At 31.7% G+C, this 14,973-nt stretch overlaps 1 protein-coding gene across 2 annotated transcripts in view; it reads left to right on the forward strand.

The window, feature by feature from the left end:
• Positions 1–14,973, forward strand: part of LOC143237117 (kelch-like protein 17) — a 34,407-nt gene that overhangs the window by 17,049 nt on the left and 2,385 nt on the right. The window contains exons 4-9 of one of the 2 annotated variants that reach the window (XM_076476008.1): positions 503–724; positions 6,246–6,362; positions 10,477–10,690; positions 11,183–11,327; positions 13,254–13,510; positions 14,592–14,665. In XM_076476008.1, the coding sequence (XP_076332123.1) occupies positions 503–724; positions 6,246–6,362; positions 10,477–10,690; positions 11,183–11,327; positions 13,254–13,510; positions 14,592–14,665 (1,029 nt within the window). The remainder of the gene's footprint in view (positions 1–502; positions 725–6,245; positions 6,363–10,476; positions 10,691–11,182; positions 11,328–13,253; positions 13,511–14,591; positions 14,666–14,973) is intronic. The other variant, XM_076476009.1, reaches the window with a different exon arrangement.

A 14,973-nucleotide genomic window follows, 5' to 3' on the forward strand; every position in this document is an offset into this window, starting at 1 on the left:
TCAATGCATGAACACATTACACCCAAAACATTTATTATGATACTTTATTTCATGTAATACCTAGGTATATAGTATGCATTGTTTTAAACGAAATTGCAAGAAATTAAATGCGAAAAGCAGATGGTGTCGAAAATGCTCGATTTTGTCCACTTGACATTCCATTTAATGAGCTGAAAATGAAAGCAAAAATTAAAGACATATGAAAATCAAACACACCATCTATTAGAGCAAAAAAATTATCTACCAAATGACATGAAATATTTTGCGAAGCGTTTCATTGATTAATATATTTTTTAACTTGAAAAAACGCTCACGAATTATTCCTCAACCCAATACATAAATTCGTTAATATGCAATTTTCGTCTGTATTTTTATAAGTACCTGTTGCTCTTTGAAGAAACTCAAAATTTATAACAAAAATAACGCTCGTGAAAATTTTTAAAACTTTTTATGCGTTATCAACTGTTAAAATAACATATTAATTTTTTTTTTCTAACTACAGTCTCTTCTGCCAGCAGCTAGTTTGCTTCAAGTTAGCAGTGTTCGAGAAGCTTGCTGTAGATTCCTTCTTCGTCAACTGCACCCCTCGAATTGTCTTGGGATCCGAAGTTTCGCCAATGCACATTCTTGTGAAGAACTTCATCAAAAATCACATAAATACGCTCTCCAAAACTTTCAAGAAGTTGCGTTGACAGAAGAGTTTCTCCTTCTATCTTTGATAGAGGTATTTAAAAAACAAAAAAATCAGATTATCCCAAAGCTCTTGGGTTTACCTTCAAGATAATCCCCACATTTCAGAAGCTTATTACCATCAATTTATCCTACATTACATTAATTTACTGAAAATTTAGGTCCTCCGGTGGGACAGCTGTACGTCTACGGGCTTACAACGTTACAAACCGAGGTTTGATTCTAGTCGGTGGGTATAACAGATAGTCCATTATGCCATTGCAATAAAACAAACTGAAAAACTACTGAATATTTTTTGCTTGGTTTGGACTTGTTGTTAGGGGGCTTGTGACTGCCAATTTCACTATTCATTGATAAAAGAGTAGCCCAGTTAACTAAATTAGGTACGGATATTCCTTATGTAGCTTTGCGCAAAATTTTAATTACAACAATCTTATGTTACACAAATTTACTAACAATTATTATAATGTTTCGTGTTAAGAGTTTTTAGACAGAAGTTGTTCTTGGCACGGCCTGGTGGCTAGAGCGCTAGACTCTCAATTTGGAGATCGTGGGTTCGAGTTCTAATACCGAAAATGAAGTGAGATTATAAAGTAACGGTCAATCTCATTATTTGACTGGAATAATCTAAGAGTTGGCAGTAGGTGGTGTTGACAAGCTGCCTTCTCTGTAGTCTTATCAGTTGTAAATAAGGGCATGATGGCGGAGATATGCCTTGAGTACAAGGGCGTGCACAGGAGAGGAGGAATGAGAAATATAATTCTAGCTTTATTCATTTAGCTTACGTATATGAATTTACAAGTTTTTATTCACCTCACAATTTCACATTACTTTCATCCCTACCCGTTAGAAACATTTCTGCAGAAGGCCTTATTTGTTTTTGGAATTTCGCGCAAACTACATGAATGCTATCAATGCTAGCCGTCCCTAATTGAACAGTGGCAGCTAATCATCATCATCCACTGCCAACTCTTGGGCTACTCTTTTATCAACGAATAGTGGAATTGACTAAAACATTATAACGCCCCCACGGTTAAAAGGTCGAGCATGTTTGGTATGACTGGAATTCGAACCAGTAACCAGGCTTGACGATAGGAGGGGTAGCGGGGACTACAGTCCCGGGGACAGAGGAAAGATGGGATAAAGAACAATGTATTTTCATAATATACTTAACGAAAAATCGCAGTATTGCGGAAAATAACTTGGCCTCAAAAATACCTTTTTATCTAAAAAAATGTAAATTCTCCACCCAACAGAAAAATTCTTTGTACGCCCTTGAATTTATGAAGACTTTAGAAAAGAGTCCTGTAACATACAACGTGCTCTTAACCCTCAGATTACGTGTCGATCGCCTTAACCACATGGCGATGCTAGGCCTCCATACTTTGGCTACTCAGGTTTGCCTAAAATTCTACGATTAAACAAACAATCCAAAAAATTTCCATTTGCCCCGTGCTTTAAAAATTTAGTCAAAACTAAACTCAATTCTGTCCCATGTCACATAAGTTTCTGTCAGTCTGTTTAAAATTGTTTGTCCTGTATTGTATGAATATTTTTAAATATACTGACAAGCGTGAAGTAATTTGTCACTTGAACAAATTAAAATTAGATTATAGTGATAAGCTGAAAAATATGCACGTTTTGTCTGCTCTATATTTTATTGAGCTTCTGCGTTGGGTTTCGGAAATAAGCTACCCAGAATAATGTAACATTGATGTTAATTCATCTTTTTTTGTATTTTTGCGAAAATGTATTGGGTTGAGGAATAATTCGTGAGCGTTTTTTCAAGTTAAAAAAATATATTCATCAGTGAAACGCTTTCGCAAAATATTTCATGTCATTTGGTAGATAATTTTTTGCTCTAATAGATGGTGTGTTTGATTTTCATATGTCTTTACTTTTTGCTTTTATTTTCAGCTCATTAAATGGAATGTCAAGTGGACAAAATCGAGCATTTTCGACACCATCTGCTTTTTGCATTTAATTTCTTGCAATTTCGTTTAAAACAATGCATACTATATACCTAGGTATTACATGAAATAAAGTATCATAATAAATGTTTTGGGTGTAATGTGTTCATGCATTGAAGTATTGTATAGTCTTGCATGTAATGCTTGAATGAAATTATTTAAAAACGCTCACGAATTATTTCTCAACCTAATATAATATTTGTAGACGTTAGTAATCTCACCTTTACCAGGACCTCAGAAGGAACGGAATATCAATTATTCTGCAAGTTAGCGGTACCTTTTCATATACCTTCCAAATTTAACTTTCATAGAATACGAAAATGATGCTACTCTGTATTAGTAGCTTGAAAAAAGAAAAAGTTCTAACCTTGTTTATAACCGAATTAAGTAGGTGAAGAAGCGAGTAAGACTGTGTAAAAAACTTTTATTGTGAGCAGAAAAGGAAAATAAAAATGTAGCAGAAATGTAATTGTAACTAATTTTCAGTGAAACATTCTGATCACACGGTGGATACTTAACCTCAACGTTATAAGTGTCGAGTATCTAAAGATCAGAATCAAACAGAATGGTAACCACAAATTATAGGGAAATAATTGGAGTCCAGTTACTTTTTTATGCAAGGGGCCATCTCTCGTAGTTATGCCACTGCTAGAGATTACGGTTGTAATGTTTTGTTAATATTAGAAAAATTTATCTCAAATAATTTTTTGTTAAATGGCTTTCATTTCATCACAAGCTGGTTTCACTCTTTTCCAGGATAAGTCATATACGGCGTCTTTATTCTTTATATCCCTAAGAGCTATTGCAACCTTCAATTCCAAAATGTTAGATTCTACTATGTTACAGTCAGTAGAGATTGATTTATTCCCAACAACTCCTGGTATTAGTATTTCGCTTCATGGTGGTATAATGACCACTCTCTCTGTCTTCGCTGGAAGTTCAATCTTTAGTCTAGTAACTGCCATATTGTGCACATGGATTTTTCTAGTCACAGACTATGAAACTAATCAATATGCTGGAAGGCTTTACATAAATAAATTATTGACTCATGAACTTCATGGAGTATTTTCAGTTGAGCCTTACTCTTTAAATGTAGCAAATTCCTCTTTCTTTTCCCATCAAAATAATTTGTATTTATTTGTATAAAGCTTGGCAAAACTACTTGAAGATTATTTGTGATAGCTATCACTAATTTAGAAGTGATGGACTAGGGGTAAGATGACTACTCTTCACCACTCACTGACAACTCTTTACCAAAAAAAGAGTGGGACTGACTACCAATTTATAATGCACTACAGTTGAAAGAGAAAGTACATTCAGTGATGTGTTTTGCTCCTGTGATCTTTAGATTATAAGTTCAGAACTCTAAGTCATGTTAGTCCTATTTAAAGTGATTTTGTTTTTCAAGAATCGAGCGTATTGTGTATTAATTAGCCATTTTGAAAAAGAAATTCAGCATATTAATTGTAATAGGTGTGGTTTTGACATATAAGCTACATTAGATGGGTTGAAACTTAGGAGACAAACATTTATTAATTGGAATTTTAATGACACACTCTTTTAACTGTTTCTATCTCAGGAAGAAATCCTATGTGCAAAATTAAAATATTTCGCAGAAAAGCAAAAGGTGACACTTTTTATACATATACATGGTATTTTCAGGTAAGAAAATTGGTTTCCTGACAACTATCACATAGTTAGAGTAGATCATAACAACATAGTTTCTCAGGAAATCAGGAGAGTAATTCTGAACCTGATAACTTAACAAAATTTTCCTAGTGTGTGTAATAACAAGACTTGACAAATTTAGCAAAAATAAATAAGATCTTTACTAGAAACAGACAAAAAGAAAACACAGCAAAGTTATCTATACAGACAGAATCATAGTTGGATGTTATCTATGTTGTACTCTATCCCAGAGATTTAACTTTCTCAAAACTGATCTTTGTAGAACCAAAACATGATTATTTGTAAGTATAATTTTCGCTTGTTGATATCCTAGTAGAAACGTATCAAGAAAGAACACCTGAAAGTAACACATAAACAGTTTCATTTTTCAGTCGAAAGCATTACCTGATGCACTTTGACCTCTCACAGTATTGGTTGGTTGTAGCATTCAATGTTCAGATAACATTGCTCCAACCAGCAGAATATATTATAGCCACTAATGCTTCCAGTTCAGATTCTCTATGTTACTGCAGTATCCTCTCAGACAGAATAGACATTATGTAATATAGAAAGCAAAGTAACTAGAATGGAGCAGTCTTGACAACTTTTGTATCACATATTAATGCTAAAATTGCTTACTAACTAAACAAACAAAAACTTGTAAAAATTCTTTTACAACCAAAGCAGGTAGAAAATTTGATATGCTTGTATCTCTCATGCTATACTTATTACCATTACCACTATATAGCTAATATATTAGATTTAATTAACATGACACATGTTTTATCAGTAAAAATCAAATGTATCTTATATAATTAAAATTATAATTTTCAAAAGATATTAAGGAAATTTGGGCTTTGTAACTTGTGGAGAATCTCTTAATTCATGATGCTGTATGTATGAAAGAACTAATGGCAGTTTGTGAAAATGATAAAAAAGTTATCTAAACTGTTAAAAAATAAGCACGTGTGAAATATTTTTATTTAATACTTACTCATGATAGGCTCAGTTCTAGCATTGAAGAAAATGATTTGTTGACATCTTACAGTATATGAAATGTAGCTGAAACATCATTTAAACTTAATTTTCCTTCTGAAACCTACAAGGACCAGTCAGGAGAGACATTTATCAAATGTTTTATACAAAACTAAGAAAAACCTATTGCACTCTGATTAATAAGTACCATCATCAAGCAATTCAACATCAAAAATGTTCACACGCATTAGCAACATACATGTATACTTTATTTATAGAACATGAAGTTCTACAAATTATCAAATATAACAGAAGCCTAACCTTTATACTTCTCTGTCTATCATCATCTCTTTTGACAGTATTGTGTTATTAAAACCATTAGCTGAAAGTGAAAGAGTGCTAGAGGGCATCATCTATGATAATCACACGAAACCACTAATTAACTGCATTAATAATCCCATAAGAAAAGAGAGAGAAAGAGTTTGTGGTTGCTTATGAAGCAGAAAGCCACACTATGGGCTGTGTGCTACTGAAACCTGATTTTTAGCATTACAAGTATGCAGACTTAACATTGGAAGTCAAGAAAGAGAACTCCATGACTTATCACACAGAGATTCTTTAAATGTATATAGTTTATTCTTGGTTTGAAGTTTTGAAAATGGTGGTTTCATTGAAGAAAAAATATCAGCTGAGTCATTTTTTTGTATAATAAACTGAAATTCCAAGTAGCTATTGGTTTTAAAGATTGACCCATAATGAACCTATCCTTCAAATGGCTGTTTTTGTTTAATAATTGAATAAATGTGGTCACATTATTACAATACTGCATATGCATGCTTGTTAAAGAGAGCTTTAATAAAACAAGTCATACCATTTGGTTTTGTACTGAAAACAAGTCACGTTCATTGCATAGATTTATTTCTCAAGTTTTTATTTTTACAGGTACAAGAACTGATTTCTAGCAATGAACTGAATGCTACATCTGAAGAAGAAATATATTGTGCAGTGATATCGTGGGTTAAACATGATATAGACTCTAGAAAACAATTACTTAGTCAGGTAAGATTTCTTTATAGATGGATTAATAATAAATTAAATTTTGACTATCATAATAATAGTTCATTGTTGTTTTATGTGAATAAGCAGGTATTTCAGGAGTTGTTTTCTCTAGATGATATCCAAAGGAATAGTTCTGTAACATAACTTAACCACAGTCTGTTGCAAGGGTTATGTAACTATTTTGTGTAATTCAAAACAGTTACATTTGTGATATTCTCAAATAAAACAAGAACAGAGGTGATAGTTGATACCATAAAACTGGACTTTTAAGGATATGTATGCTGTATTTCATTAGGCCATACTCAGAGAAAAAGACAAGATAATGATGCAACTGCTTTGCTAGTAAACAAAGAGAGAACACTTTACATTTCAGATAATAAGATAGTGACTTGATCATAATATTCTGTTAAAAAATAATGTTTTCTTACTATCATCTGCTTCTCTGTTTTTCTCCTAGAAATAGAAACTGAGAGCTGTACAACTTCACTGAATGAGAGAGAAATGCATTCTGTTTTTAATGAAGACAAGCACACGGTTCTTACTGTTTTATTCTCAGGTTCTGTTCATACCAATATTATAGATCAACTGAAAGCAAACAGGGGCCTAGTCAGGTTTAGCTAACCTACCTGACTGTTAAATCTACCCTTGCCAGCACACTAGAAATCATAAAAGAATGGTTAATCCTTTATCAGTGGTACTAACCCCATATGGAAACACAAAAAATTCCATTAGCCCTAAGTACTTGTAGACTAAAAATGGAATCCAGCATCACTTACAGCTAGGTACATTTTGTTTACATATAATGTCTTACCAAGTACAGAGAAACTGTACTAGAATTTTGAGCAAAAAAAAATTACTTGAATAATCATATACTAGTCTTTTCTTTTTTTTTAAGTTATGAAAGTTTTGTAGCTATGCAACTCTAAGTTCCAATTACAATTTCTTTTCTCTCAAGAACATTCTCACTCCAGTATGTTAAATAAAGTCCAACCTGGTTTTTAAACATGGTCTGACTTTGAGCCTTGGAGTCAGATCATTTAACCACAAGATGTCATAACAAGCACACAGAATGAGAAAAATGCTTAATTGTACATTATGTAAATTTTAAATACATGACAATTTATTTTAACAAAGATAAGTATGAAATGCACATATGAAATGAGCCATTGAACAAAACAAGATATTTTGAAATCATAATTCATCATGAGTTATATAATTAAAGTGTAAAGGCTTATACATATTTATTTCAAAGTTTACACATTTTTTTATTGATTTAAAAACAAAACATGCATGCTTAAAGGATATCAAGACATCTTTTAAGGTCACTAATGACATGTATATGTTTTCATTGGTAGCCTTCAGAGGAACCCCTTTGTTCAGGCTAGACCTTATCAACTGTTTGTTCTTTATTACCTTAAATAAGTCTTATACAGTCAAGTGCTTCTTAACTGGGTGAATGGCTAACCAAGGGGTTAGTGAGATCAGAATCAGGGTGAATGAGTATTATCAATTATACAAGAAATTCAAGAGCAAAAAATTCATTGGTAATTATTATTTATTCTAGTTGTAGTTTGATTAATACATTTATTTTTTGTTAATTTTATTTTGTATCCATTCTAGTTGTAGTTTGATGTATGCCATGATAAAGAATTTTCCATCATTTTAATTTAGTGCTTTTGTCTTTTTTCAAACTGTGGTGAGTGAGCTGTTGCGAAGAACATAATGGGATGAATAATATTGAAAAAAAAGGTTAAGAAGCACTGCACTACTCCTCTTCTTCCAATAATAATCTTCCAGGTTTTGAATAAAGGACCAGTTCTAAATACACTGGAAAACCTGGTCCTGACAGAAACACTTCTACCAGGCAACTTCTTTTAGGATTAAGTCAAAAGAACCACCTTCAATTTTATCATTTTTAAGAGCCATGTAGTACCTTACTGGTAGTGTATCTCTCAGAGCTCAAGTAGATGAAAGACATTTTTTCTTGTACATGAATTCTTAAATTCCAGAAAGACCTTTTTAGGGTTCACTTCTATTTGATAGATGACATGAATAATCAGTGATGTCGAGAAAACCCACTTGTAGAGAAATATATATGCAAACACGGCTCGTTTGGGTTGAGAAAATATTTTACATAGAAGAGCGAACAACATAGAAGGTCAAAACGTTATTCGCTCTTCTATGTAAAATATTTTTCTCAACCCAAACGAGCCGTTTTTGCATATATAGATGACATGAATGTACTCATCTGCTAACAGATACATATATATGCATCAGATTATATAGATCCCAGATGCTCCTGTATTTATGTAATTAATGATGCATATGAATGGATTAACGAGATTCCCACTGTCCCTATTTATTATCCAGTGAAACCACAGCCAAGGGAATGGACAGTTACAGTAATAGTGGCATTGGAGTAGAAGATTACAGTAGTAGTGACTTGGGAGTGGAAAGTTACAGTAGCAGTGAGTTGGTAGTGGAAAGCTACAGTAATATGACTTGGGAGTAGAAAATTACAGTAATAGTGACTTGGGAGTGGACAGTTATAGTAGTAGTGACTTGGGAGTGGACAGTTCTGTTAATTATGACTGAGATGATTCTCTTCTTTAACAAGACAAACATAATATTTGATAGACCAAAGTCATAGCCTTTTTTGTCATTATACTTTAATTCCAAACTCTGCTGTGCCTTCAGAATGCTATGACACACACATACATTAGGGAGCTAGTCTCATTATTAAAAGAGAAAATGGTATCTCTTATCATGCAACTCTGTCTATGTGTCAAGTATTTATGACATTTTAATGAAAGGCTTAATGATTTAAGTAGCTAGTGTACTGGCCACAAATGGAAGCAAATACATCTGAAAACCTGACCACCTGCATGGAGATAAGGGTGAGATTAAGCATTATTAACAGCTATGTCAACTAAACCTAAAGAAACTGTACTGATATTTAGAATTATTTATATAGCAGAGACATTTTCCTTTCATAAGTTAGGAAAGTCTGGGTTACAGAAATAATATCTGAAAACCACAAATTCAGACTGGAACACTAGTTATGTATAGGGGTATTACTTTCAAAAAGGTGTGCTATGCATGTGTTGCATTGACTGATTTAGTTTAAATAGTTGGTGTGCCTTCTGCATAGAAAATTTTCTATAATTTGCTTCTACATCTTAAATATCTCACTTGAGGTAATTTTAACAAGTTTCATTCCATGAGTATCCATTGTCATTTACACAGTTAGACTAAAAGTAGTCTAACTAAAATAGTCTTATTAAGAATCTACAAGTTGCTACAGCAACTAGATTTTTAGCTATCATAGTTACACTACATTGTTCAACCTTTGTTACTTTTACAAATCTAAAGTCAATTTAATGAAGGAAGTAACTGCTGAAAATGTTGTATTTGTTCACTAACTCAGAAGAACTGTTAAGCTAGATAGCAGTTTTCTCTTGGCAGGGTTCATCTTGAATTTCTACCTTCTTTCTGAATATTTGTGATCCAAGCTTTCAAACTGGTGGCATTCATGAAAACTTTCAGTAGCTTATTTGATTAAATATACTGCATACTCATGTTCTCAGCTTGTTTTGTATATGTGAAACTACTAATCCCATAGTACAACATATAAGTGGTAGCCTTTGCTGGTTTTCAGTCAATTTACCAAAAGAATATTAAGTTTGGCACATCTTACACTGAACTAAATTATAATTCATTTACATTTCTTTACTAAAAAGGAAACATTGAATCAATAACAGTTGATCATACCAACATCAGTTTATGCTGACTGCTTAGACTGTGTAGCTTAGCCTTAAATTTAGTTGCTGTCGATTTTTTTTCCACTGAATTACTCAACTTGATGCAGGGAAAGACACATTTAATTTTATTTCTTATACATTTTAAGTCTTTATGTTTCTTAAACTTGCATAAAAAATGGTAAAGTCTAAAACTATTACATTTCTGTTAGTTTTATGCATTGAATGTTAGGCAATATCACTTTCTAACAATCATAATTTGCTTTGTAAATAACAGAAGTGCATTATGTTTATTTAAAAAAATAATGTATTTTTATATTGCTTTTCAAAATTAATCTTTTAATTTATATCTTTAGCTTTTACAGCATGTTAGGCTTCCATTAATTAGGAGGGAATTTCTTCTGAAAACAGTAGGTGAAGAGCCACTGATTCAAGACTGCCTGAAAACTAAAGACTTGCTGATTGAAGCAATGAAGTACCATTTGATGCCTGAACATCGCAGTTGCATGATAGGAATGAGAACAACTTATCGAAGACCAGAAGGACTGAAGCCTTATCTGTTTGCTATAGGTACTCTTCTATTTGTGAATATTAGATTTTCTTTGCACTTGATTAATGACTATTAAACACATTTATAATGTTCAGGAAATTATTGGCACCTTGAAATATCAACATTCTTTCACATGAAAATTTAGACTTCTACTTCAGAACTGATAACTAGTAGCAAATAAAGAACTAAAACTTTTCTAAAAAACACTTGGATATGAATATTCACAACCCAAACAAAACTGGTGGTGTTAAAAAGAAATTTATGATTTACATTTTGTGATTTTTGAACTGAAATTTTGTGAAACTTTAGGTATTTTTTTTACATTATTTAAATTGTTAAGTATGTGTAATTTTAAACCTGAATGCCACAAACAAAACTGAAATTTGGAGGTTTTTGACTGATTTATTATACAGAAGTTTGTGTTCTTAAAATACTATTATATTTCACTTTTATCTATACCATTTTAATGATAAATTCCTAACTTTTACAAATTTTCTGTCTTTGATCTTTAGGTGGTGGGTCACTGTTTACCATTCACAGTGAATGTGAATATTATAACATTTGCACTGACCGTTGGGCACCACTCCTACCCACCTTACATCGTAGATCGCGTGCTGGTGTAGCAGGATTGGAACGTCACATTTATGTAGTTGGTGGGTAAGTAACATATCACACTCTAGGCTTCAATTCAAAAATACTGTTTAGAAGCATGTGGCTCCTATTTGGCTGTGATGGCAAAATATTATCTTATACAGTTATAGTTGTAAAAAAGATGGTTATTTTATGATTAAAATTGTGTGTAGTTATGTGGAAATAGAATAAACTAAATAAAACACTAACTAAAACATGAGAAAAGAATAGAATAAATGCACATTATATATCTGTATACCCATAAAAAAAAAGTATTAAAACAGTTCAAACAGCATGAATCTTATAATTAACAATCCATTCTATAAAGTTGTATCTAACCAAAATAACAAGAAAAATACTGTATAAGCATAGGCTTGCATATTGGTTTCCAAACTTGACATATTTTACCCTTAATAAAATGTATACTGGGTTGATCCAGTAGAGACTATTTTGGAGAAGGAATGTTAGCTATAATTCCAAGTTTGCAACATGTATCTACAATAAATGTTGGAAAATTTTAGTAAAATGTGTAAGTCTGTTGTACATATAGAATCAAATGTGTTACACAAGTAATTGTACTTGTGTCTGTGATTTGATGATGTCCTTTAGACCCGAAGTAGTTACAGTAAAAAGTGATGTTAATGTGAAGAGTAAAAACCCTTTTATCATTTGTTTCAGTATTCCTTTATATTGTATCTGTTATATACTCTCTTCATGTACAAACTGTTGCTAAATTAGTAATAACTGATAACTCTGGCATCAAGTACATAATACCATGAGAGATGGCACTCCATGAAAGGTTGTAGCATGTGCACTTTTTGACACTTGGCAATGCACTATTGTGATTTCTTTAAGAAAGGAGTGCAGTATTTATTACCTGTTTTGATAATTTCAAAACTAACTACTATATTGAATGATTTATTTATCAGTATTTTCATAGATGAAACAGTGGTTTGGTGAATGGTCAGACTTAAAATGAAATGTGGATTGTTCCAACCATTCTTCTACTTAAATCTTCTAATAACCAAAATTCATCTCGGTTGATTGCATACATATTCAAGTATGATAAATGTCCATAAGTGCCCATTATTTTAAATATGCAAGTTCACAAAGATACAATAAAGATATTTCATTCAATAAGATACAAAAGAAAAAGCACAAAGCCACACAAGGAGTTATATGTGCTCTGTACATTGTAAGGGATGAGACTATATAGTAGTAAGTCTGTAAGAAGTAAAGTCATTAAAGCCATAAGTACTCAGAACTTCACTTTTCATTTTAAAATAATTGATTCTTTGTTTGAAATAATAATCAGTGATGACGAGAAAACCCAACTTGTAGAGAAAAATATATATGTAAAAATGGCTGGTTTGGGTAGAGAAAATTTTATGTAGAGGAGCAAACAATGTTTCAACCTTCTTCGGTCATCATTAGGTTTACAAAGGAAGAAAGAGGTAACTGACCCACAGCTGACCACATATTTGAAGGGGGTTGTGCAAAATTAAAGAAGTCGTACTTATACAACAACTCAAGCCCAAAATAAACCAACACAAAGGAACACCTTTATAATCCAACATCTAAGCATGCCCTCTACATTCCTACACTCAGTTACACAACCCCCTTCTTTAAGGTCCCTAAGGAATTAGATTAAGAATGTAGTTTTTAAATATAATAGACCTGATATTAATATCTTTAAAAAGTGAAATTATAGTAATTTTTACTGGTTTGTAAAATGTGTATACACCATTATAATTATTCAGTATTATTGTTTTTTAAATAATTAAGTCAAGTTTTGGTTTCAATATTAATAAAATTCTCACAGTATCATATTTCATTGAACCTAATTATGCATTGTCACAATTAGTTTATTTTGTCATTACTTTATCATACATTTAATTTTAATCAAAAACTTGAGGAGTGACGAGTTATAATCTTTTAAATTGTTTAACAAAGTTATGATGGAACAAAGGACTTAGCATCTGCAGAGTGCTTCAGTTCTCTGAAGAATGCTTGGCAACCGATATGCAATATGGGGTCGAAGAGAAGCTGCCTAGGTATATCCTGTTTAAATGGACTACTTTATGTTGCTGGAGGGTATGATGGTGCCTCCTGCTTAAATAGTTTAGAGTGTTATGACCCCCTGATTGGAACATGGTCCTCTATGGTAGCCATGGAAACCAGAAGAAGGTACACCCGATTGGCTGTTTTGGGTAAGTTGTTAAATTGGTACACACATATTGATAACAAAATATATAAATACAGTTTGTTTTTGTTTTTTTAATAATACTGTTGATAAACCTTTTCAGCCTTGAGATTTTGTTCACTTCATAGTTCCACAATTTAGTAACAAGCAATCTGAGTAAAGGAATCAAAAGTACAATGCATTATCCATAAACATACCTGTCTCAGAGATCTATGCAATAAGTAAGCCATAATTTACATCTGGTTATACAATACTTGTTAAAAAAAAAATTAAACAAATGGTAGATAGTATAAAATAAGTTGGTTCATATTTAAAAGATATTTTCAGAAAAAAATCTTATATTTCTGTGTAATTACTGGATGAGTTAATATCCTTATACAAGACTCATAAAATTCTAACAGAACAAATATGTGATTAATATTTTAGCAATTTAATAAAAAACAAACAAACTATATACCAATTTAATGAGTAGAAACAGCTTAGTTTCATAGAAGGAATGACTTTTATTAAAACGTTTTTGTACAAGTTGTGTTGAAAAATAAAAATGCTTACTTTATAATGTTAACTTCTAACAATTTGCCTATCATCCATATAACTAATTAATTATACTTTTTTTTTGTATCTACTTATAAAGGTCAGAATGCATTATTTTACTGTTAACCTTATTTTTGGAAATAAACCCAATAATGTCTCGCATGGTTTGTCCAGCTAAGAGATTTAGAGTCGTTCTGATAAAACTTCTAAAGCCTACAATGCAAAACAATCTTATAATAAAAATACAGTAGTAAATGGCAAGTTGAGATTCCATTTGACAGTCCAAAACATAATTTATAATATTAATGAAAGGAACAATAAATAGAGAGATTAACACATCTACTAGTTCTTGCTGTAAACCACAGATGCTGACTTATATTACTTTAGAAAGTTTCTCTTACCACATACTTAGTTTGAGAGAACAATAAAACCATACATTTAAATTTTTTTTTGCTCTCTTATTTAATGAAATTTACAGGTATTAGTTATTTTTGAGTTAAGATTCTAAATCCAACATGCACTCTGTAATCACTAGATGAAATTATCTCTTACAGATGAATGTTTGTATGCTATTGGAGGTTACGATGGAGCCAATTACCTATCATCTGTAGAAAGATTAGACCCAAGAGTAAGTGTTGGAGTATGTCATTAATACATCTTCTAATCTCTGCATATGAACTTTTGATTTGTATATTAATTTTACCAACTTACTCACAAAAGTATTTTTAGTCTATGTGTTAATAAATTTGCATACAATTAATTTTAAAAGTATTAGAAGATAAGAGTTATGATAATATAGTCATGCTGGTCTCCAAATGATGTTGTAACAGCTAGATTTTATGCCAGGTGTTCTAATATGTCAACTGCATTACATTTGCAATATCCAGTATCAGTAAGGCTTTTGCCCATTACCAAAATTCATTAGATCAAATGGGA

The sequence above is a fragment of the Tachypleus tridentatus genome, chromosome 13 (assembly GCF_004210375.1).
Source record: "Tachypleus tridentatus isolate NWPU-2018 chromosome 13, ASM421037v1, whole genome shotgun sequence".
In the NCBI taxonomy this organism is placed as follows: Eukaryota; Metazoa; Arthropoda; class Merostomata; order Xiphosura; family Limulidae; genus Tachypleus; species Tachypleus tridentatus.